General features: G+C 41.3%; 1 protein-coding gene across 1 annotated transcript; it reads right to left on the reverse strand.

Moving 5' to 3' along the window:
- Window positions 1-1,665: 1,665 nt before the first annotated feature.
- Window positions 1,666-24,446, reverse strand: tmod4 (tropomodulin 4 (muscle)). Its single transcript, XM_085803026.1, has 10 exons — window positions 24,415-24,446; window positions 14,135-14,302; window positions 13,353-13,509; window positions 11,711-11,830; window positions 4,594-4,686; window positions 4,341-4,471; window positions 3,646-3,753; window positions 3,103-3,246; window positions 2,704-2,848; window positions 1,666-1,997 (listed from the first exon to the last, which is right to left on the reverse strand). Exons 2-10 carry the CDS (start codon window positions 14,234-14,236, stop codon window positions 1,975-1,977), a joined length of 1,023 nt encoding a protein of 340 aa, XP_085659152.1. The 5' UTR covers window positions 14,237-14,302; window positions 24,415-24,446; the 3' UTR covers window positions 1,666-1,974.
- Between the last annotated feature and the right edge of the window lie 398 nt (window positions 24,447-24,844).

Below are 24,844 nucleotides of genomic sequence, written 5' to 3' on the forward strand. Positions count from 1 at the left end.
ATGGTTATCGACGTTTTACATTGTGATGACCTTTAATATCAGGCCTGACCTTTTTAATGGTACAATTTACACAGTCCTTTGACGCAAATATGACAACAAGAAGAAAAAAAAAGAAAAGAAAAGGAGAAGAAACAATTGGAATACAATATGGTGAATACGTCTGTCACAGTAGTACGCATGGCATCCTGCATTTCAATCCCAAAATACACCTGAGTTTTATTGCTAAACACCAATCAAAGGGGAGAGGAACTCAGAATAGACCGTGGCCATGGAGGCACCGCTGACTTTAAATCATTTCAAGATGTCAGATGCCAGTGGAGGAGTCTACACGGCTTCGAGGGGAAAAAAACAAAAACATGACCTTTGGAGAAGTCTAGAAATCAGTTGGTGTTATGTCAGACTTGACATTAAGTCAAACAGCGTTTAAATAAAACAAGGAAATAGGTTAAAGTAAAGACACGGACGGAGGGGGAAGGAACCAGAGCAATGCTGTCAAAATCCTCAGAGGTTAACAGCTGTTTCTGTTCATAAATCTCCACGGGTGCACACAGGTGCAACCCTCTTAAACTTGGTTCTTATATTTGGAACAAGGTAACTCAAGCCCAGTGGACTAGGTTACGTTTCCCATCAGGGTTTGGCGGTGGAGGGGGGGTGGGGGTGGGTCGTGAGGGTGGGTGTGTGGGTGGGGTTAAAAATAGCTCAGGTGCTTGGGGGAAGTCAGAGGATCAGTGGAGACTAAGCGATTAAAGAGCTGTGAACAGTTCCTCTCTAAAAGCACTGTAGTATATGTTCAATTTTTAATAATTTTATTAATTACTATATAGTTTTTGACGATATCAACATTTTGTAAACAAAGGACCGGGACATCAAGTGATCCTCACCTGATGAAGGTACCAATAAGGTCAAGTGTTTAACATTATTATTATGTCCATTAGACCTATCATGAGTGAGTATTTCCTCCTTAGGACCGATAAGTATGAATTCAGACATTCATATATGATATAAGTTATAACCTAAGGAATCAAACTTGACAAAATAAACCCAAACTCTTGTCAGAGAACAAGAGTTAGCATTAGCATAGCCACCAACACGGTGCTAGTCGCTGCAAGTTACAAACAGTCAAAAGAAGGTCGAAATAAATAAAAGATGCTAATGAAGAATCATAAATTTGTCTCTCTGAGACCAAGCATCCTGATTTTGGCGGATCAGAAGCATAAATGTGTTTCCAGACCTATTATTTCCAACCTTTTATCAGGTAAAACAAGGTCAAATCAAAATATCAATCATGAAAGACTGATACAAACTTAAAAACTTGTTTGTAGTTGAACTTTGAAGTAAATTCGTGCAGGTTTCTGAGCTTTCCCCAAGATCCAGTTCTACCTGTAAACACTGAAATGTACCAGAATATGAGCAGTTTTGAGGCATTTTATCCAATATTATGGTAATATGTGTTCACATGGCCAATATGAGATACCCACATCTAAATAAGGTGTAGTAGAAACAATAGAGTTAAACTTACCAAACATTTACAGAGAATACTTGAATATATATTTTTATTTAAAGTATTTACAGATTGTTGTCTTACCATAGATAGATAGCACCACATTGAAAGTGTTTTTCATAGATGAAAAGAGTTGACCTTTTTTTGGGGGGTTGGGGGGGACGGGGTTGATGTTGGCAATGCAACAAACTAAAAGCACAAAAAAAGACACTTCACATTGTTGCTTGTGACCTATACATGCCTTTATGATGAATTCAGCAGTCTACAAAAAGCTGGCCGCGGTAAATGATATGAAATGGTTGGACACTGGATGCTTCGTTAGTTGGATGCACGCTGACCATGACTTGATTCAGGAGCATTGATTCAGCTCTGGTGCACCACGTTGAGAAAGCTGGCACGCGGCTGTCGCTGGCTTGTCTTTGGAGGCCGTGACGGCCCAAACTGGTTGATCTTCTGTTTGCTCCGTGTTGCTTTCATCTTAATCTCTGCTGGCGGACTGTAATGAGGAGGAAAGAGAGAATTATGAAGCAATTAATTTGAGCATCTTTGCACATGGCGGCTCTTAAAGGGATAGTAGCATTTTTTTTAAAGTGGGGTTGTATGACCTACAAATAGCCCCTAAGTACTTTAATTGCAGTAGAAGACTCTCTGCACTCCTCCCGTTAGCAACGCCAATCCATAGCCCTGCCCAGAGATTTACAACATACAGTGTTGTGAATGGACCCAAAGAAACAGCCTATTTTTGCAGCCCTTCAAAGTGCAGGAAAAACACAGTTTTTATTTGGACCTAACCAACTGCTGATCGCGGGCGCTAACCCTGGGCGGAGGGATACGTGAATTGGTTAGGTCCAAATAAAAACTGTATTTTTCCTGCACTTTGAAGGGCTGGAAAAAATTTTGTTATAGCGAACAATGGAACTGTGTATTTTTTTTTAAGGTAAAACCTCTTTTAGGCCGTGAAAATAGGCCGTTTCTTTGGGTCTGTTCACAACACTGTATGTTGTAAATCTCTGGGCAGGGCTATGGGCTGGCGTTGCTAACGGGAGGAGTGCAGAGAGTCTTCTACTGCAATTAAAGTACTTAGGGGCTATTTGTAGATCATACAACCCCACTTTAAAAAAAAAATGCTACTATCCCTTTAACGGCAGCCGTTCTTTTCCACATTGCTGCAAATTCTAATTGATTTTCCGAGTGTTGCTCACTCATGTCGTTGTTTCGTGTGATGGCCATGGCGGCTCTGGCGCGGGGCCCCTGCTGGGTGAAGTGGTAGCCGAACTTGAGGATGCTGGAGTTGTTCTCCAACATGGAGGCGATCTCCATCTCAACTGAATCTCCCAGCTTCTGCCTCTGTAACCAGGAGAGAAGGAAAACCACATCAACATTCACCGTATTAAACTGACAGCACATTATCTACAGGACAATAAGTAAGTAAGTAAAGTAAAATTTTATTTATATAGCACTTCTCACAGAGAAGACTCACAAAGTGCTTCACAGATACATAAAAAATACAAACATCATACCACTATTATACAAAATAATAGTGGTATGATGTTTGTATTTTTTATGTATCTGTAATATCTGTGCAATAAGCTCCGTCCCACCTGGTTGTCGATCTTGAACTCCACCAGCGTGGCGTTGTTGGCCATCGCTTTGATGATCGCCATCATGCCGTCTGAAGTAATGAAGTTGGATTCGATATTAAGACTCTGCAAGCTGGTGTTCTCCTGCAGCATCTCAGCACACGCCTGAAACACACACATACACAAGTTATTCCACATTTTACAACCAAAGCAGCTTTTTGTGAAAAGGCCTCATCACCAGGTTTAATGGAACAAGGCTTTAGAGAAGGAGATATTTACTTCCTTAGCTTCATATCTCCAAAGCATCTTCTAAAGAACTTGGTTTATTTTTTATCTTCACCACCAGACACCATACACAGGTTTTTAAAGCCTTTAGAGACACCTGTAATCCTTCAATGTAGGTCAGAGGGTTGAGTTTAATGGATGTTTTTACATGAAACATCACAAACTGGCACTGGCGATGTAAGTTAACCTCTAATGTGTTTTAGATTACACCAATACACAAGAACCTTTAATACACCTGAAACATACAAAAATCTGTTTTGCTGGAGACAGTGTACTCACGTAGGCCACCGGGTCGTTGCTGCGGGTCGCGGCGATGCTCAGAAACTCCACGTGAGAGTTTCCCTTCATCGCCTCAAAGATCTCTTTCAGTGTTGGGATGGGAATGTCCTGCAGGAAAGATAAAGTGATGTGGTCTTTATTGGAGTATTGGAGATACATCTGCTTGTTTTATATTATATTCCACCTGATCAATACAGTAAAGCAGTGGTTCGTAACTGGTGGGTCGGGACCCAAAAGTGGGCAGTTCTAATTGTCCTCCTCAGTTTCTTATTATTTGCTCCATTTGCTCTGAATGCAAAGATATCAGTTTCTTATTAATGTGGCCTGAATGCAGAGAAAATACCTTGTTTTGTGGGTCTTTATTTTGTGCAATTTGATATTTATTCACTTTTGTGAATATGCTCTGAATGCAGAGATGCATTAGAAGTCAAATATATCGTTTTGTTGGTCTCCATTTTGTGCAGTTTGATATTTTTTTATTCACTTCCGTACATGCAGTTGTCATGGTCCTCAGTTTTATTCATGTGCTCTGAAGTCCACTTTGCTCAATAAAGAGCAAAATGAGTTTTTAAAGTCTTTAAAAAAAATTCTATAAAAGTGGGTCGCGACTTAATGACCATGGGAAAATGTGGGTCCCAGAGTGAGACTAGTTGAGAACCCCTCCAGTAAAGTAGTTTTTCTGCTTTCGGACCGACCTTGATGTTGTTAAGGTTGACTTCTGTCAGGCCGCTGTCGTTGTTGTGGATCCTCTCCAGGGTTTCCTCCACGTTGGTGGGGTTCGGTGGCTCATCGGGAAAGATCTTGAACGGATCTGGTTTCACCACACCTTGAACGGGCCAGACAGTATACCACGTCAAAAAAATAAATAAAAAAACTACGCTGACAAGAAGCTACTTTCCCAAAATATCTTTCCAGCCAAGTGAAGACGATGGCGTATGCTGTACGTACTGTTGATGCCCTCTGTGTTGGCGATGGTGCCTGTGGTGCCCAGAGCGTCGTAGTACTGCTTGTTGCTCATCAGCGTGTACATGCCGAGGATAGCTGCAAGTACAAGAAAACAATCACTATGAATACACGTCAGGGAGGCGATTCAGATAAAAATATCTCCGTGATATTTGAAGAAGCTCATGTGTCCAGGGTTGTTGTTGCTTCTGTCGTGTTTGTTTTTACAGCGAGTGCTGCCTGATATCCCCAAGACAAATACGTGTCGAGAACATCATCACCCAAAGTGTTTCTGACTTATAGAGTGCAGAACACAAAGAGACAGAGTGAGTGAGGTGTGTTACCATCTCGTCATGTTTGGCTCTGCTCTGTGTTGTCTGTTTGCTGAGATAATAAAGATATGGTTGTCTTATTTCAGCAGGAAACTCGGTCACTGGCTGTCTTATCACAGTTTCCCCACACGACACAAAAAAAACACAAGTAACAGAAGGATGAGGTGGTGGTGGTGGGCCTCCAAGTTTCTCAATGTTTCTCTTGTTGATGTTGAATTAGTTGTACAGGAACACATCCAATTTACATTTGCTACCTTGGACTGCCAATCTATGTTTATGAAGGTCAGAAATCAGAAAGTGAAGAGTCACAGTTGTAGTTTGATCTCCATCAACTCCTGAGGGAAACATCTGCCTCCTTGAAATGGGAGAAAAGTTAGCTTGTCGCTAACTAGGTCTTGTCTGCAGATTGACGCTGAGCAGAGGCCGGTGATAAATCATGCGTTTATTTGTAACTATAAAAACAAAACTGGAACCAACCAAAGCAATAGCCCGAAAGGTGCTACAATCCTTTGTTGAGCTGAGAACAACTGCAGAGTTGGATGTCAATTCTCAGAGGGTTTGTCACCACAAAGTCTACAAGTCATATTATATCTAGTTATTTTGTCCACCCTTCAGAAAGATAAATTACCCTTTGATGCATTTTGATACTTTCATGTATCAAGAGTCAACAGCAAAGAATACTTTATATGGATCTATCTTTTGAACATCTAAAGCTGAAGTATGTGTAGTAAAATTTACATTATTCTCCTCTGAGAGAGAGTAAAAGACATTAAAAATCCTAAAAGTCGTACTTCTGGTAGTTTCATTGATTTGGAGATTGAATGACAACGTATTCAACGTATTCTCAATGCACCCAATCCCTGGAATTATCTTAAAATCTTATGGAATATGAATTGTGGAAATTTAAAACGTTTTATATATATTTGTATCTTGTAAGACTTAGCTGACCCGGTCTTTTTAGATGTAGAAACTGTTGTTTTTGTATTGTCTATACGCTGTCTACTGACTATTTGTTTGTGGTCTGCGTTTCTTGTCTGTTTGTTATATGTTACATGTTGGGACTGCAGATGGAAATTAGCTGTGAGCTAAATCTGGTGCAACCATCTCTTCATTTTCTGTAAATGATTAATGTTATTGCACAATGTCCCCTAAATAAACTAATAATAAAGTATTAGAAGAACTCAGTTTACATCGACACATTGCTCTTGTTCCAGCTCCTGTTGTTCATCCATATGACCAGCAGGGGGCAGACCTGCTGGCTCATTTCTTGCCCTTTTTTTGTAACCTCTCAGAAACTGTGTCACGAGCCAACTGCTGTGACAGCGACCCCACCCCACCCCACCCCCTATACCCACCACCACCACCACCAACCCCTTCCCACCCACCAGCCTCCTGACCCGGTGTAGGGAAACCATGGAAAGGAGAGGGGGCCTTGTGAGGAGACCAGGCCAGGGAGACAGCTGCCTGCTCTGGTGTTGGTGTTGGCGTTGGGGGGCGTTATCAGCCCCAAACACCCAGACGTCATCCGGTCTGGCCCTGGGAATAACCCACAGTAGCTTTACAGAACAAACTAGGCTGCAGATAACTAAAAAGCTCAATATAGCAACGTGTTAATGTCATAAATATAACGTGAAAATTAAGTCTCCAGGGTGACTTGTTGGCCCCGAGCTCACGGAGCGGCTCGGCCAGGCTATTCATCCCCTTTTAGTCCGTTTGCCAAAAAGTCCAAACAAAAGACTGACAGAGGCTAACTGAGGTTTAATCCTCCGCTGGACCCGGTCCAGGGTCTCTCCCTCTGACAGGCCGATGGAGCCGGACAAACAGACTCCCCTGCTCTGGCTTTCCGGATGCCTGCCTGTTTGGTCTGTCACAGCAGTGCGGCACAGGGGGGTGTTCACTATGTGAGAAAGTTTTACAACTCAATTTGGCCTTGATATCATATTTCAATGAATCTTACACTACATATTTCTTTTGATTATTTTAGTGTTCAGTATTTATTTTTAAAGGAAAATTCACATTCATTGACATAACTGACCATTCGCTAACCCCATCTCCAACTGGCTGCTGTCCAGTCATTGATTAGCTAGGTGCAGCTAGGTTGTTTTTTTTTTTTGTATCTTTCTTTACCTTTTTAACACCAAAAACAGAAGTGTTTGCCTTATTTTGCCTGTTTTGGGCCACATAGTTGTTTTCTTTTGACCCATGTATAAACTTGGTTCCACGGCCCAAAACTGGCCCATATACAGCATGACTGTCAGATGCTACGACCACATCTGGACCAGTTCTGGCGCTTAAATGGAAAACCTGTCGACTTTCAGCCAGTACCAGGACAACAGCCAGATTCTGCCCAGATGTGGAAGTACTAGTACAGGCCCGAGGACCTGAGTACAAGTTTGGCTAGAAGTTTAATTTGGTTATCTAGGGTACACATCAAGTTTGTCAAAATATTAGCAGGACATGTAGCTCTAGCTTCAGTCTTTTAGCCTGATGTCACATTTGTATTATAGTAACAACCAACTCCTTTAGCTATCTTAATTAGCACGCTATTGCAGGACCTGAGGCCGCACAAACCTGAGAATTGGCCAAGAGTTTAATTTGGTTATCAGGGTACACTTCAATTGTGTCAAAATACGTTTACAACCTACATTACGAAATACGAATACAAATACGAATTGCTTTATTAATCCCCATGGGAAATTCATCTGGCAGGCCATGTAGCTTATTCAGTATTTTAGCCTGATGTCATTTGTATGAAAACTACAGTAAACATTAATAAAGAACCAGATGCACCCCCACCCCAATAATTTATCCATTTGAATTAGCATGCTATTGCTAGCTGAGAGGACATAAGTGTTTGGCTAGGAATTTAATTTGGTTAAGGGTACGCTTTAATTGTGTCAAAATATAGCCTACACATTAGCACATGTAGCTTTAGCTTCATTATTATTATTCATTATTATTATTAGCCTGTTTGTCAAAACGGGGTCATTCCTATGTTCCCTCAGCCCTATGTTCCCACATTTCTAACTTTTGTTGTCACTGAAAATTAGGCCCTATGTTCCCACAGCCCTTTGGTCCCACCATTGGTTGGGTTTAGGCAATGAAGAAAGGAGTTGGTTAAGTTTAGTAAAAAGGCTAGACAGGCCAGATAGATAGAGTCCAGATAGGTAGAGAGAGTCCAGTGGGAACATAGGGCTGAGGGAAAATAGGGCTGTGGGAACATAGGCTCCCGTGAAAACAAGTCTGTCATTAGTAAAACAACAGTTTTTCATCCAATTTTAATTAGCACACTATTGCTAGCAGACAGTGCAACAGCTTTAGGCCTAGTACTGTCAGACAGCATAGCTACACTTTTATGGTGTTATGTCGCTAAGACAACTAATTATAGTGTATTAATAAAATGTCAAATTTACACTTCGCATGTCTGAACATTGGTTGTTGATATTGATCTTTAGCTTCAGAGGACAACACCTTCCCACTCTCTGTTTTAAAGAGATACAGCCTAGTATCTTTTCCTCCACCGTCCACACATCCACTCCACCCTGCCGTCTGTGGCCTGTGGGGTGGAGTGGAGTGGGGGTTGGACAGGCTTATTTATTTCTGTGCTGCTGAGTGTGGGGAATCGGACCCCATTGCATGTCTGTCCATGTCCGTTAGCCTGGGACCGGTGGACTGTCTCAGTGTTCAGACTAGGGAACAATATGGAGCAGCAGCAGTGGAGGAGATAACTGGGTCTGTATAATAAAAAACTATGTGGGTCAGAGCCACTGTGATGAAAACACTGAGGTCACACTATGCTGTGTATGTCATACCAGGTTAATAAGCGCTTTGCTGCTGGGAAACAGCGTGAGGGCAAACAGATGACCTCATAGGGAGAACAGACGTTTTGGGAAAAGCACAGGTGTAATTGATAATGAAGAACTCACTAGATATAAGCTCATAGCTTCAAAGTTAAAACATGTTGGATATGATGGTGGTGAAGCTGGTTTGTTGCAACGTGATTTTTTCTCCTGTTGCTATGATTATGAATTTCAGTGATTTTCTGACATGTCTTTATTTGGAAGTATGACTGCATTACTTTTTTACCCAATTTTAATCTCTCATGCAATATTGACAATAAAATCTAGATGTTTCTGCTTGATAAAAATCAGTTTTTTTGTCTCTTTTCCTTTTTTTGCCCCTAATTTTGCAAACCTGAATCTTCACAACCTTGTTCGAACCACTACTGTTTCTTTATCATTTCCAAATTAATCAAATCCCTGGACGCGAGAGGTCACGTGAGAATTTCATATTTGGACATAACAAGCAGTGCAATATAAAAAACAACTTCTTAACAGAAAAAAAGTTTATAAAAAAAGAGTAGAAACAAGAAATGTGTAGGAAACCAAAGGTTAAAAATCAACTTAAATATGATTACTGTACAGAGCCATAGGCTATGTGCAATTAAATCTGCAGGCAATGCAAAAGTCTTTGTGTGCTCAGTTACAGTGATGGGAATAACGGCGTTAAAATAAACGGCGTTACTAACGGCGTTATTTTTTTCAGTAACGAGTAATCTAACTAATTACTATTTCCACCGTTACAACGCCGTTACCGTTTACAATTAAACGAGGCACGTTACAAACTACTCAGTGAAGCTGTTGTCCTCCGACTTGGCTCATCTCAGACACAGAAGCTGCTAAACTGTTGTTGTTTTTTCCTCCTCTCCTTTGGTGAGGGGAGGGGGGAGGAGGGAGGGACGAGACAACCGCTTAAGTGATGATGATTGGTTGAGGCAGAGTAAGGTTTCATGCTAAGCCAATCAGAGGCAGTGTTCAGTTTGTACACAAACCACACACGCACGCAGTTTAGCCTCACACACACAAACTAGCAGAGGGAAGCTGCCGAGATCGGAGGGAAAGTACAGACACTACTTTAATCTCCCTGAGGTAAAAGACAAGAACATGTGAGGTGTAGCTACATTATGTCCCGGAGCGAAGTGTTTGTCCTGAGCTTCTGCTCACCTGACTCTGTGCAGCTTCTTCATTAAATCCAAACAGTCCGACACAGCGACGCACTGCTCCTTTAGACTCTAAAGTCTCTGTAGCTCATCAGCTGGAACTCTTCCAGAGCAGCTACAGCAGCGTTGTGACCTCAACCATGGTTGGTGAGAGCAGAAATGTTGTTGTTGTAGTGAAAATGGGCGGGCTCGTGAAGACGCGAATTTACACAAAGTCAAAACGAGCGATAAATCGCATTTCTCGCGTATCTCGCGTTTGGTCGCGCGTATAAACTCGAGCGAAAAAAAAGCGTTCCTCGTGTTTGGCAAACACGATGAAAAGGACGAAGACGCGAAGGTCCCGTCGCCATAAAAGAATCGGGTGTATTGCGTCGCAAAAAAAAAAAGTCGCGTCTACCGCGTCTCGCGCCTAATCGCGTCTTTGCGTCACGGCCTTTTACACCGCGGACGTAACGAATAAACGGTGACGGTGTGAACGAACAACATAGAACAGGACCAGACGTGGCGTTGTTTCCTCTTTTCACCGACAGCTCCACTCTCACTTACTTACACTAACTACTGTTATTGTTGAGGCCAGAGAATTGTGGGATTTGTAGTTTTTGACCAATCACAGGTTGTGCTCTTTCTTTTTTGTGATTTTCCCGGTTTACACGTCATGTTTTTTTTTTTTAGGGGCAAATGCGAGACTAAAATTATTTAAGACTTGAACACAATAATTCAACAAATTTAAGACATTTTAAGACCTAAAATTTAGATTTTCAAATTTTAGACTTTTTAAGACCCCGCGGATACCCTGTTATTTCATATAAAAGTTTAAGTGCATACATATTTTATGATGCTGTGTATTATATATTATATATTTAAGACCATCTTTGAATTTTCTAATAAATGTAATACTTTTTAAGGCCTTAATTTTAGATACATGAATTTAAGACTTTTTAAGGATCCGCGGATACCCTGAGAAGTTGTGCGCTCGCAGCAGGACAGATAATCAGATGGATAATCGGTAAAGTTAATAATTTCACTTAATGTGGCCATGAATAAATTAATTTCGATGTTTCCTGTTATTGTTGCCCAAACGCAAATCTTGAATAGGTCTCCACTGTTTTCACATTTAAAAAGGTCTTTGTTGTCTTTGTACAGAGACAATATGAGATTTGCTTGTAGCCACAGCACTTAAAAAACCCACTGTAACCTATTTTCATAGGCACACCAGCCTCGCTTTCAATAAAACACACACTCACATTCTATAATTGCGATCAGTGAAATATATGAAAACAATAAAATACAATTTAAAAATGCCCTTGGAAAGAAAAAGAAAAACGCAATAGTTACTTTCCCTGGTAACTAGTTGCTATTATAGTGAAGTAGTGGAGTTACTAACTCAGTTACTTTTTAGGAGAAGTAATTAGTAACTATAACTAATTACTTTTTAAAAGTAACGTTCCCAACACTGCTCAGTTAAGAACTGAGGTAGTCAGATACAAAGTTTGTTTGTATTTGTGGTTTTTAATGTAGGCCTAGATACTTTTATTTTGGAAAGTTAAGAGGCTTGGCTGTTGAGACAGAAGATGCTGGTAGATTTTAACCTTGTAGTAATTTTAGAAGTGTTTGTGATGACTTGTTATGTTTTCATATTCATTCAATGATTGACAGAAGTGGAGATGTCACAGCAGAAGAAGCACAAGTTATGTTTGTTTGTGCTTACAATGTACAGTTTGTCCTTAGTGAATGTGTGTTAGCCTTGATATTTTAGACTTATGAATAGTATTAGTAACAGTGTTTGTCTCACCTGCAATATCACACATCTCAGCGTCGGTGGCGTTCTTCAGAGCCTCCTCCAGCTCCGGTTCCAGCATCACCTGCTCGTGTTCGGGGATCTCTGCTGGTTTCTTTGGCACGAAGGTCTTCCCTGGTGACATACACAAAGAGACCCGAGTAAATGTGACACTGTGTGAACAACAGTTTCCCACAGTATCTTTTACCTGACCACGTGAATGCATTAGTGTCTAAAACCAAATTTCCCATGCAGCGTTAATGGCCGAATTGTACCGAATTGTACAGTCAATGTGTCTCTGTTTGCGGTGAAAGCTCTCTTCGGATCATGTTTCCCCAAAACACGAGTAAACCGGGGGCTTATAGGTCTAATAAACCCAGTTTTCCACTGGAGTCTAAACCTATCTCTCGTTGTCACAGAGATGTGTGTGTGTTGTTGCACTGGAACTACAGAAGTCATTTCCCGGCGTAGGTGTAATAAGACGTGTCGGCCTGTGTGTGTGTGTGTGTGGACTTCGATGAAAATGGCCCTGAAACTCAGTGAGCTGCAAAAAACCACACACATAACCTGAAAGTATAAGAGCTGAAGCTGCTGCTGTGCACCGGTGCATCACAAACTACAATAGAGAGCAGCTGTCGGAGTCAGGAGGAGGAGGAGAACTGGCGTCTATGGAGACTGAAGGCATGTATGTATGTATGTATGAATTGTTATGTGTGGTAAAGACCTACTGAACCATTATATCCAGTGTATAGAGCTGTGGTAATTATATCATTACATCTCTGCTGATGCCTAATAATGCAAAAATGGTGACAACCCTGCACAGAGATGACTCCACTGTGCTGGTTGGACACATTTTCTACAATGTTAAAGGGATAGTTCACCCAAAATTTAAATTTCACTCATTATCTACTCACCCTCATGTCGACTAAGGGCTGGGAGAAGTTTCAGAGTTATCTGTGGCATCTCTGAGTTACAGGGGGTCTTGGCGTAGCAGTGCATGTCAATATAACGGTTGCAAATGGATACCAACTGTCTTCGTAACAAAAAGACACACCAAAAAACATCCAAATACCTCCATGCTGCTCGTATGTAATGTCCGTCTTGTATTGAAGCCCCAAAATGCGCAATTGTCCCGAAAAAAATTAAATAAGTCTATATTTCAAGCTTGTTTGTAGCGGAAGCTCCTCTTCCTGGTCCGTCAAATTTGGACGAACCGGGAAGAGGAGCTTCGAGAAGCTTCCGCTACAAAACAAGCTTGAAATATAGACTTATTTAATTTTTTTCGGGGACAATTTTGCATTTTGGGGCTTCAATACAAGACGGACATTACATACGAGCAGCATGGAGGTATTTGGATGTTTTTTGGTGTCTTTTGGTTACGAAGAACATGGTATCCATTTGCAACCATTATATGGACATACACTGCTACGCCGAGACCCCTTGTAACTCAGAGAAGCCACAGATAACTCTGAAACTTCTCCCAGCCCTTAGTCGACATGAGGGTGAGTAGATAATGACTGAAATTTGAATTTTGGGTGAACTATCCCTTTAATCTTATAATCTTCCTTTGCACACATGCAAACATGATTATTTTAGATTCTTATGTGTTTTGTGTATGTGTAAATATCGAGCCTCCTCCTCCTCCACACACTCCCACCTTTCTTCTCCCCAGTGAAGGGCACCAGGTCGTCTCTGTCCGGGTGCTCGATGGCCGTCTTCTCCAGGTGCTGCATCAGGGCGTCGCGGTCATACGGCCCCGTCGCGGTCTTCTTCGTCTGGTCACGCTGCCGGAAGCCAGCGGGAAGCATGGCATTCTGGGAGAACAGGGGGTGAAAGGTTATGTTGATGTGACCTTAGGAGCAGAGTAGAACAGAAAGACTAGAATGATTGCTAAAATGTCTGGATGGACAGAATGAGAGGAGAGGAGGACATTTTAAGACAAATTTCCTTTAGAAATTATAATTATTTTTCATTTTTCTTGGATTTACAAGCAAATCATTCATGCATTTCAACACAACGCTGTGTAGCGCTGCACGCTTTTGCACTACACAACGAAATTTACAATGAAACCTGAGAAGAAAATGGGACAAATGTGTCACTGTGACCTGACGAGTGCAGGAGCAACAGAGGTCACTGAGCTTGTAGATCTTCAGCATCTTCTTATTTTAAATTCAGTGAAGTATGGCACATGGCACTAATCACAGTTGTAGATGCCTGTCTGGATGCATCTTCATTCAGTTATGACTAATTGTGGGAGAAGAAATAAACTGGAAAAGTGCAAAAAATATGTCCAGTTTTATGTGTGCACATTATTTTAGTCATGAATCTACGGAGTTTTCTAGGAACACACTGATCGACCACCTGGAGAAACAAAAACCTGCAGGACTTGTGGACTTGTGGCACCATCCGGCCAATCAGAGGAGTCAACCTGGTTCCTACCTCAGGGTCCATCTCCTGCAGCTCATACTCCAGCCGATCCAGCTCCTCGGCACTGAGGCCCTTGAGGATGGCATCCTCGTCGATGTCCCTGGGGTCCGACATGGCTCCTGAGGCTTCGGCTCACACACAACAACACACACACTCACTCATACACACCACTGCACACCCCTGGGTGGGGAAGAAGAGAGAGAGAGAAGAGGGAAGGGGGAGAGAAAGTGGAGGTCATAGTGAGGTTTTTTTTTATGGTTTCTTTGAACTTTGATCTTGTCTTTTGCAAAATATTTAAAGGGATAGTTCAGCCAAAATTGAAATTGTTATCCGTGGCTTCTCTGAGTTACAGGGGGTCTCGGCGTAGCAGTGCATCCATATAACGGTTGCAAATGGATACCAACTGGAAGCGGAAGCTTGTCGAAGCTCCTCTTCCCGGTTCGTCAAATTTGGACGGACCAGGAAGAGGAGCTTCCGCTACAAACAAGCTTGAAAAATAGACTTAATTTTATTTTTTCGGGACAATTTCGCATTTCGGGGCTTCAATACAAGACGGACATTACATACGAGCAGCATGGAGGTATTTGGATGTTTTTTGGTGTGTCTTTTTGTTACGAAGACAGTTGGTATCCATTTGCAACCGTTATATGGACATGCACTGCTACTGAAATTTCAATTTTGGGTGAACTATCCCTTTAATGTCGATAAAGTTGGCTGAAATATTGTTGTTCTGTGACGACAACAATTGGAGCTGAAGGTGTTGTATTTTGTAAATGTTCAGATCTGTATATACACGAAGGCGTCCGTGCCGTTCACTGGAACCAGAGACCTTGAACCCCTGATCAGATTTTTGGTTGTGAAAAGTCAAGGGTCAACATCACCGTGACCTCATGCCTCAGTCCCGCTCCGGTGAACACGATACACCAGGAACAGTTGGACAGAATTACAGAAAAACATCTGGCTCCAAAGTCGAAACTGACTCAGTAATGAACTGAATTTGGAAGTTGGTGGTCAAAGGTTAAAGGTCAAGATCACTGTGACCTCGTCATAAATCAAGAACTTGACACCTTTTTTTAATTATTATTATTATTATTATTATTATTAAACTCTTCACTGCTTTGTCCTTAAATCTGTCTCCCATTGTCAAGAACACAACTTCTGAAGAATTAAAGGTCCAGTCTGTAAAATGGGGGGAAAACCGTGATATCCAGCGTTCAGATTCTAGTTTGCAGTGCTCACTCGCACTCACCCCTCTCTCATTGGCAAAGTGACGATGGCCTCCGAGAAAAAACATTTTACGATATGTCTGCTGTTCTTCTTTCCTTCCGCCTTCGTCTTTGTTGGTTTATTCATGAACGTTTGTTTGAAACTCGCAAAACGTGCTCTCTGGTTGGCTGGATTTTCGGTTCGGGCTGCCGTACAAACATGGCGGCGCAAGATGGCGATGCTCTTTAAAGCAAGACCCTTGCTATATAATAATAATAATAATAATAATAATAATAATAATAATAATAATAATACATTTTATTTGTAACGCACTTTATATTTACCAAAAAATCTCAAAGTGCTACAACAGCAACCAAAAAAAAGAAAGATAGGTTAAAAACAAGAGTTATGTAGATAATAAAGAATAATTATAAGGCTACAAAAACCAAATGAATTTTATTTTATAGCGATTATACACTTATACAAATTTATTCATGGAGTATATTAAGATTTTCCTAATAAACCTTGACATAAATTGCACACTGGACCTTTAAATTGTGTTGCTCAGAAGAAAAAACTCTATTTTTTCTATAGATTATTGTATATCACATGATAAACGGTTCAGTTCAGAGACCCTCCACTGTCCCACTGTCCTTGCCCAACAATTCCAGTGATCTTCATTGGGCTTATCAGCTGCCCTCCGCCGAGCGCTTCAATACTGCGACAATGATAATAATAGTTGCATTTCCAATAACAAAGGTGCAGTACTCAGGAGGGCACAGTCGGGGTAAATATGCTGCAGCAGCCTCAGCTTCAACCTCAGGAGGAGGAGGAGGAGGAAGAGGAGGAGGAGAGAGGGGGGGCACATTTCTTACGTAAGCTTCATTTTCACCTCAAAACAGAGGAGAGGTGATGCCACCGGCTGCAGTCTGAGAGGCAGAGAGGCCGAGCGTTGAGGCAGAGAGAGGAGTGAAGAAAGTGAAAAAGAGAGAGAGCGACGGAGAGAAAGAGAGAGAAATCAAGGACCTTGTAACTCTAAACCCTGAGCTCACCACACTAAGAATAGCAGGATGGAGGAGAGAGAGAGAGAGAGAGAGGAGAGGAGAGGAGGGTGGAAAGTGCAATCCCTTATTTATCATTGACAGACATTCGTTCCTTCTTACAGTAGGGGACCCACCCTGAAACATATCAGCATGAAGAGCCACACATACACACACACACACACACACACACACACACACACACACACACACACACACACACAACACAAAGCTCTGTGTGATACAGCAAACAGCAGCAAGTTCAAAACAGAAAAAACACACACAAAAAAAAACGAGGAAATACCACAACGATAACATACGTACACCCACCCGGGGTCAGAGTATGAGTAATGCAGCTATCGGGTTTGTGAGATCCAGTGTTTTTAATTTTCAGTCCAAATTTCATCCCAACTTGGCCAGAGAAGAACCCCCACCCCCCTCCTCAGGTCACAGATGTGTTTTTTTTTTTTTCATTCAGCCAGTTTCTGCTTGTAGTATGTCAGTAAGCATTAACATCTGGGATCTGTGATGGCAACACGGGGTTCAAGTATCGTACAGTTTTACTTTACGCTTCAGGATATGATCGTGTTTATGCTCAGGGAAGAAATGAAAAAGGAGGGAAAAAATGCAACTTTTCCTTGCACATGGACAAGGATAAGGGTCGTAGCTGTAGCTGTATCCTGCATTAAAACGGTGAGGCACAGTGAGACTGCAGAGATGCCAGGAACAAGGTAACAGGTAATGACACTGCACTTTTCTGTAGGTAAAAAGCCTCTGTAGGTTAAGTGTTAGCAAGTTTATACACAAAGGGAATTTAAAGTGTCTTACGTAACACACTGAAAACACTCAACAGAGCTCGTACCTCCGCCTAAACCTTCCTACACGTCAGATAGATTCAGATTATTATGAGGAAACTGTCAAAACTGAAACCTTATTTCCTGGAAGATTGAAAAAAAAGCTATTCCTGGATCTGCACTTTAATCAAATAAGTGACAAACTGTCCTATAGCCCCTGTCTTCATTGCTTTCGCAAATCAGTTCAATAGTTTTTTAAGTAATCCTGCTGATAAACAAACAAGTAGAAAGGTAAAAACACGTCATGGTCGTATCCCTCCACCAGTTCTTAAACCAGTGTGAAATGTTGTCATAATTTTTGTGTCTGAGATCATTGAGTCCAGTCGAACTGAAGGTTTGTGCCAAAAAAATTGTGGCGTCATGAAAGTAAGTTAACGTGCGTCGTTCACAGGGACAAAAGCAGATCAGTTTGCGGTTGAATCCAGTTGAACATTTAATTTAAAGACATTGCGATGCTGGATGATGGAGATGCTGCGTTCACAGGCGGAAATACAATGCTGAATTTGCAATCTCAGTGTTTGTCAGATGTCATAGCCTATCCAGAAGAACAGGATGGACAAACAACCTAAAACCACAGCATGGCTCTGACTTTTAGCAGCAATAATGACATAAATTAAACAAAAGAACTCACAGTGCCTGACCTGCATCCGCCTCAGAAACACAGCTTACGATGAAACAACTTGTTTACAGTGTAACTTTGTGTTTGTCTGTGGTGCCATCCTGACAAACCACAGCCATTAAAGCGATCAGGTTTCCTTGACAACAACAGGACAACCTCAGTCGCCACGGAAACAGAACTGGAGTGTTCCATTGAGGAACAAATCGCCTTGTTGTTTACAACTAGCCTACTTCCGGGTATTGAGGAACAAATCGCCTTGTTGTTTACAACTAGCCTACTTCCGGGTAGAAAACCAGCATGAGAACAATAGATGGACGAGAGTTTCGCTATCATCTCATTTTTCACGACACTAGGCTATATCACCTTTTAGACTAATCTGATGTTTGTAAAGTCTGTAAAACCAATGATTGAACAAACAACTATTTCTTTGTGCACGTTTATGTAATCAGTCATGGTTATTGTAAATTGGCAGGGCTAACCGGTTAGCTACCTGTTTAACTTTAATAACCCAGTGACTCAATAAACGGTCCATGTAAAAATATTTTTTTCCAGTGTATATCTTAGTCACAACATGATTGAGCTAACTGGAGTAGTTTCATGTCGTGTCCAACAACAGGAGGGTTTTAACAGCTGACGTCCTGCTGTTAGCTTAGCTACCGCCGTTAGCTGTCCCTGCAGCCACTGATGCTTTCTAGACACTGTGATTCCCCAAAACTGAATAAATACCACGCATAGCAACACAAAACTGCTTTGCTCGTGCACACAGAGACAGTAAAGTTTCTTCAATCATTTCAGATTTGTCTAAACGGTGATAGTGACGTGAAAAACATGATAGCTAAACTCTCGTTCTTAACTGTTCTCATTCAAATTACGTGCTGGTTTTCTACCCGGAAGTAGTTGTGAACAACAAGGTGATTCGTTCTATTGTTTTGTCCCAGTGACACACACACACACACACACACACACACACACACACACATAAATAAATAAAACTCTTTTCCTTCATCCAGTTCAAAACAGTGCAACAGCTAGGCCTACTAAAACCAACACGCAGACCTCAAACTTACTTCCTGGTTGTGTGTGTGTGTGTGTGTGTGTGTGTGTGTGTGTGTGTGTGTGTGTGTGTCACTGGGCCGCTGCTCCGCGTGGCTCTAATGCGTAAAGCCAGTGACACAAACAGCGGATCACGCAGCTGAGAGCGGAGGAAGATGGAGGAGATTTAAGAGGATGAAGGGGGGGAAGGAGGCTGCAGCTCAGGAAGAATCAGGTGGAGGATAAATCTACCTAAACTCACTTTTATCAGGGATAAAACAGGTTTTACTCTTTAACACCAACAAGCTAAAAGAAACAGCCTTTAAGTCTCGACAGCTTCACTTACATCACACTCTTAAGGTGTCTTTTTATAAGGTCAGCAGCACAGGTTTAAAAGCAGTCAATAATAATAAATACAACTCTTTTTTTATTGTCATGCAATGATTTATACATCTTAATCATAGCTTAATGAGGGCTAAATGAGATTTTATTGTCTTAAAGGTCCAATATTTTACACTTTTCCTGTGTTTTATTACAAAGTTTTGATCTCCAGAGGATATATGGTTTTAAGAACCAAAATAAAGAAGAGTTTTGCATCTCCGCTCTGTAAAAGTCTAAAGAAAACAGGTTGGCTGTTTCCTGAGTGACTGAATAATGAATAAATAAAGAAAAAGCTTGAGGTTGGATATAAAAATAGAGCCGATTACAGGTGGAAACCAAATCCTGCAAGGTTTGGATGGTGGGTCCAGGTGGGCGGGGCTTGCTGACTGCTTCATTGTGACATCACAAAGTGACAGGAAGTCCTGACGGCTGGTTTTAAGGCTCAGTTTGTTTGCATTTCTCTGTGGACTGAGGCTTTGATACTTTCACAGTATTAATATAGAACCTAGAGCTGCTTTATAATCACACTACACATGGACATCTACCTTTATACTGTATGGAGCTTTAATACAAACGTCTACCTCTTCGACTAACTACTGTATCGACTCTAGTTTGTCAGTCTGTGACTTAAGAAGTGAATGTGGCCCCCGGGTTCCCTCCAAACAAGGCTCATGTGATTTGCCTGCAGTGAAGCCTTTGAGCCTCGCTTATTGTTGAGTTAAATACACGGCTGTTTTCTGACACTTGAGCTAAGAGCGACGGCTCAGACGACTGCATACCACCAGCCTGCCAGCTAAGGAACTGGACGTCATTATAAGTTATACTGCACAGTCTTCCAGAGAGCCTTTAGAAAGACAGATTATTTCTTCTTCTTGTATTGTACGGAAAAGCAGAAATTATAAGCAGCTAAAATAGAAACAGTCCCACACTGCAAAAACTCCAAATCTTACCAAGAATATTTGTCTTATTTCTAGTCAAAATGTCATTTCTAGTCAAAACAAATCAAATTAGGCCTATACTTAAAAATAAGACTCATCACATAAAAAGTAGCTTGTTTTTAGACACTTTTTACTTCTTTCAAGCAGATTTTCACTTGAAATAAGTACAAAAATCTGATTTTGAAGTTTGAAGTCTGAAGTTTTTCTTTCTTATCCAAATCTTACCAAGAATATTTGTCTTATTACTACTCAAAATGTCATTTCTAGTCAAAACTAATCTCTTTCCACTTAAAATAAGACTCATCACATTAAAAAGCAGCTTGTTTTTAGACACTTTTTACTTCTTTCAAGCAGATTTTCACTTGAAGTAAGTAGAAAAATCTGCCAGTGGATCAAGTTTTTCTTTCTTATTGCAAACACAAAAACTTACTTTCACTGGCAGGTTTTACTACTTATTCCAAGTGAAAATGTGTTTGAAACAAGTGAAAATGATCTAAAAACAAGTTAATTTTTAGGTGATGAGTCTTATTTTAAGTGGAAAGAGATTAGTTTTGACTAGAAATGAGACATTTTGACAAGAAATAACTAGACAAATATTCTTGGTAAGATGTTGAGTTTTTGCAGTGCAACGTTGTGTTGTGATTTGCTCTGAATGGAAAACAGGCTGAATGTTTTGTGAATGTGCATCTGTCCCCTTGATAGAGTCCCAGTGGGTTTCTATATGAACCAAACCAAGCTGGGAGGGAGGGAGCGGTGGCGGTCACCTGCTGCCGCTGCCAGCTGGCCACCGTCCGGACGTTTCTTTTTCCAGCCCTGAATCTCAACCATGCCCTGCACCTGCAGCTGCTGCCTGTAGGGAAGTCCTGAATGACACCGGTCTTCTGAACCACCGGGTCATAAACGTACGTCCAGGTTTTTATTATTGTGGTTTGATTGATGACAGCTGCCATATTGTCTCATCGTTGACCAGTCTAATTTCTCCTTTATATGTGCCACGAGCCGGAGCCGTATGACACAAATCTGAATCCAGAGGCTGTCAAACCAAACCTGTGAGCTCTTCTCCTTTTACAAGCCAGGGCTGAATTTCTCGACGGTTAGTAAAAAGTTTTTTTTAAAGGATTCTCCTGAGACTGATGTGATAATTACAATAAACGCCCTAATGTGGGACAACGACGACGAGGCACAAGAAGGGACAGACTCATTTAGATTTAATTAAAACCCCAGGGCTCATTATGTAACTAAAATATGCTCAGCAGAAAGTTGGGACTTCTATTTTAGTCTGCAGTGAGAGGGGAGGATGGGATGTAGCCTACATAAATCATATCAGGTGAAGGAGAAGAAGGAGGAGATAATGACTGCTGATTTCCAAAAGTTTGGACAAATAAAAGTTGTATTGAATCACCTGTTGGTTTTTTCTTTGGCAGCTTCATTTCATTAACAAGTGAGGTCACGTTTAATAAAATCTGAACTTTGCATCAAATCCAATCAACAACTTCATTTTTAGCTTGTGGTAAATACTGGACCAGTTAAATCTGAATCATTCAGGCCCTTATCCAAACACTTATTATGTCTGAACAAGATTTAAAACCCACGTTCGTGCACAACGACCTGGAACTGGACCAGAAACTGATCATCAGATAAATCAAACTCACAGTTCAACAACAACCAAACACATGTTTACAGGTCATGTGCAGATTCCATGCACTGTTTCCACCCAGAGAGAAGTGTAACGATAAAAATAAAATTATATAAAGAGATATTATATTTTTATATTAAAATGTACAGTTTATCAAAGCAGCCTACACATAAAAGTCAATGTTTATACTTACTTATCTTTTCATGTCAGATTCATAGTATTTAAAATGTATTCTTATGAAAAAAACATAAAACCCATACATAAAACCAATTATTATGAGTTTAAGTGGCCTATTTATGTTTATATTGTAGACATGTGGACACACATATGGTAAGTCTGTCAACATTTGTCTTAAAGTCTGAAACCAATTTAACATTTTGAACTTACACTTGTGAAGCGCTATAATTGAAATGAGGCAATGTCTCAAAGAAATATGTATTACTGATACACTGTTAAAAATATTTGAAACAGAAACATCTGAAAAAGATCAAAATTAGTTGGAAAAACCTGTTTAAGCATCATGATATGTAGCCTACATATGCACACATATTGAGGTATTTCAAATATACTGTCTGTATAGTTGTATCCTCACATGCACAATAACATATTTCCACATACTATATGGTAATAAGTCTTGATATAGTCACATAATATGTCATATATTACATTTCTGCACGCTGCATCGCTATTGGCTGACTAAGCCAATTGAACAAAGCTGAACAAATCTGACCTCTGATCTCTGACCTGAACCAGGTGGAGTCTGAACCAAAACAGGAAACACATGTTTGAATTTTGTTCTTGTTGGGGCTCCAAACACACGAACAGAGAGAGCGAGAGAGAGACGGAGCAAAATATCTGCAGGCCAGGAAGTGTGATGAGCTCACAGGTCCTTAGTCTACACATCCACCTCCACCCATCTGTAGGATGAGTATCTGGAGCAGCATGTACATTTAACGAAGACGTCGCCAACTGTTGCTGCTGTTATACTGTTTTGGAGCTGGTGCAGTTTCTGATTGTCCTTATTAATGTGCAGCAGCAGGAGCTCAGGTGACTCCTCAGAGTTGCTGCATGTTTTACAAGTCAGAGCCCATTACAAGGGTTTAGATTACACAGTGACAAAGGTTATACTCTCATAAATGCTCCAAATTGATTTACACTCCTCCGCTGCTTCTGTGTGTTTTTTTGCACTGGAGAATAAACTCTGAGGTCACTTCTCTCTTTAGTTTAACTTAAGACCTGAGTTTTAACCAGTAGCAGAGTGGAGCGTCTGCTGCTGCCACCAAAACGACTGACCGACTGGTTTGTCGCCATCCTCGGGTCATCTTCTCCACGTCTTACCGCCCAAGTGTGACATACCGAATCAGCCCTCAGCTTAATTTTAGCTTCACAAGTCAGCGACTTCCAGCAGGCATGCAGGCAGGCGGGCGTTGGGTTGCTGCTGCTGCTTCTGGACAGACATTTTGAAGAAGAGCAACCTGGCTGCATGAGGCCTCTTTTTTTTTTCTCAATCTAACCAGCGCCAGTTTGAAATGCAACAAGTGGAAAAAGCTTCTCAGACTCTTATATCTATCTGTGTTTTTCTTTTTTCCCCCCTTTTCACCACATCTGAGCCATGATGAGATCCTACACTGCAAAAACTCAAAATCTTTCCAAGAATATTTGTCTTCTTTCTTGTCAAAATGTCTCAATTTCAGTCAAAACTAATCTCTTTCCACTTAAAATAAAACTCATCACCTAAAAATTGACTTGTTTTTAGACAGTTTTCACTTGTTTCAAACTCATTTTCAATTGAAATAAGTAGAAAAATCTGCCAGTGAAAGCAAGATTTTTGTGTTTGTAATAAGAAAGAAAAACTTGATCCACTGGCAGATTTTTCTACTTACTTCAAGTGAAAATCTGCTTGAAAGAAGTAAAAAGTGTCTAAAAACAAGCTACTTTTTAATGTGATGAGTCTTATTTTAAGTGGAAAGAGATTAGTTTTGACTAGAAATGACATTTTGACTAGAAATAAGGCAAATATTCTTGGTAAGATTTTGAGTTTTTGTAGTGTATACAGTAAAAGACACTTTTGATCCAGGGGGCAGACACAAATGTCAGACAGTCACAGATCCTATCAGAGGCCGGACTTAACCCACCACGGTGTCCAAACTGTACAACCCCCCCCACCACCACCACCACCACCACTACCAGCCCCCCAATAGGACAACATCTCTAAATCCCCAATCCCCAATTCAGTGCAGAGCGACGGGCAGCTAAATGGACGGCTTAACCCCCCCACATGCCACTATGATGGCTTCATGTGTGAGTGACAGGATTTCACTTTTCACCACAATGACAACGACAACACAGTGACACAACGAGAGAAGAAAAAGAAGCTCAGACTTTTCAAAATAAAACGCCTCTGTGACACTGACACATGCAGCGAAGTCACATTAGAGACTTTACCCCCCATCCACCCTCCCTCATCGACCCCCGAGGGGACAGATAGATTAAAGTTGGGATCACCCCGACATGCCGCATGGATCCCCCCACCACCAAACACACACACACATACACACACTGAGAGCAGCAGACAGGAGGACCTACCTTCAGAGAAGCAGAAGCAGTGCTGAAGCCCCTCGTCAAGGCAGAGCAGAGTCTGCAGTTAGAAACCAGAGAAAGTTGTTTCTCTTTTTTCTTTACCTCACCCCCCCCTCTCCTCTCCCCTCCCCACTCTTTCCTCTCTTCCTCCTCCTCTTCTCTCTCTCTCTCTCTCTCTCTCTCTTTCTCTCTACACCCCCCCACCCTCTTTCTCTCTCTCTCTCACTCCTCTATGTCTGTCTCTCTCTCTCAGGTCGGGCGTCAGAGCTGCTATGCTGAGACAGGCAAACTGATGGCACTTTGAGAAGTCAGCATTTTATTATTTTGGCTGTGAGAGAGTGAGTGAGTGGGCGGGGGAGGTAGAGAGAGAGAGAGAGAAAAGAGAGAGGGGCGAGAGAGAGAGGGAAAGAAGTGGGGCATGAACTCATACTCATCA

This window comes from Trachurus japonicus, chromosome 16 (assembly GCF_045865225.1).
Source record: "Trachurus japonicus isolate A0001 chromosome 16, Traja_1.0".
NCBI lineage: Eukaryota > Metazoa > Chordata > Actinopteri > Carangiformes > Carangidae > Trachurus > Trachurus japonicus.

Coding starts and splice junctions, on each gene's coding strand:
- tmod4 (XM_085803026.1), bottom strand. CDS start 14,236: ATGTCGGACCCCAGGGACATCGACGAGGATGCCATCCTCAAGGGCCTC. Junction 11,831..13,352: donor CTTCACTGGGGAGAAGAAAG/GTGGGAGTGTGT, acceptor GTATGTCACCAG/GGAAGACCTTCGTGCCAAAG. Junction 3,754..4,340: donor TCAACCTTAACAACATCAAG/GTCGGTCCGAAA, acceptor TCTTTCCTGCAG/GACATTCCCATCCCAACACT.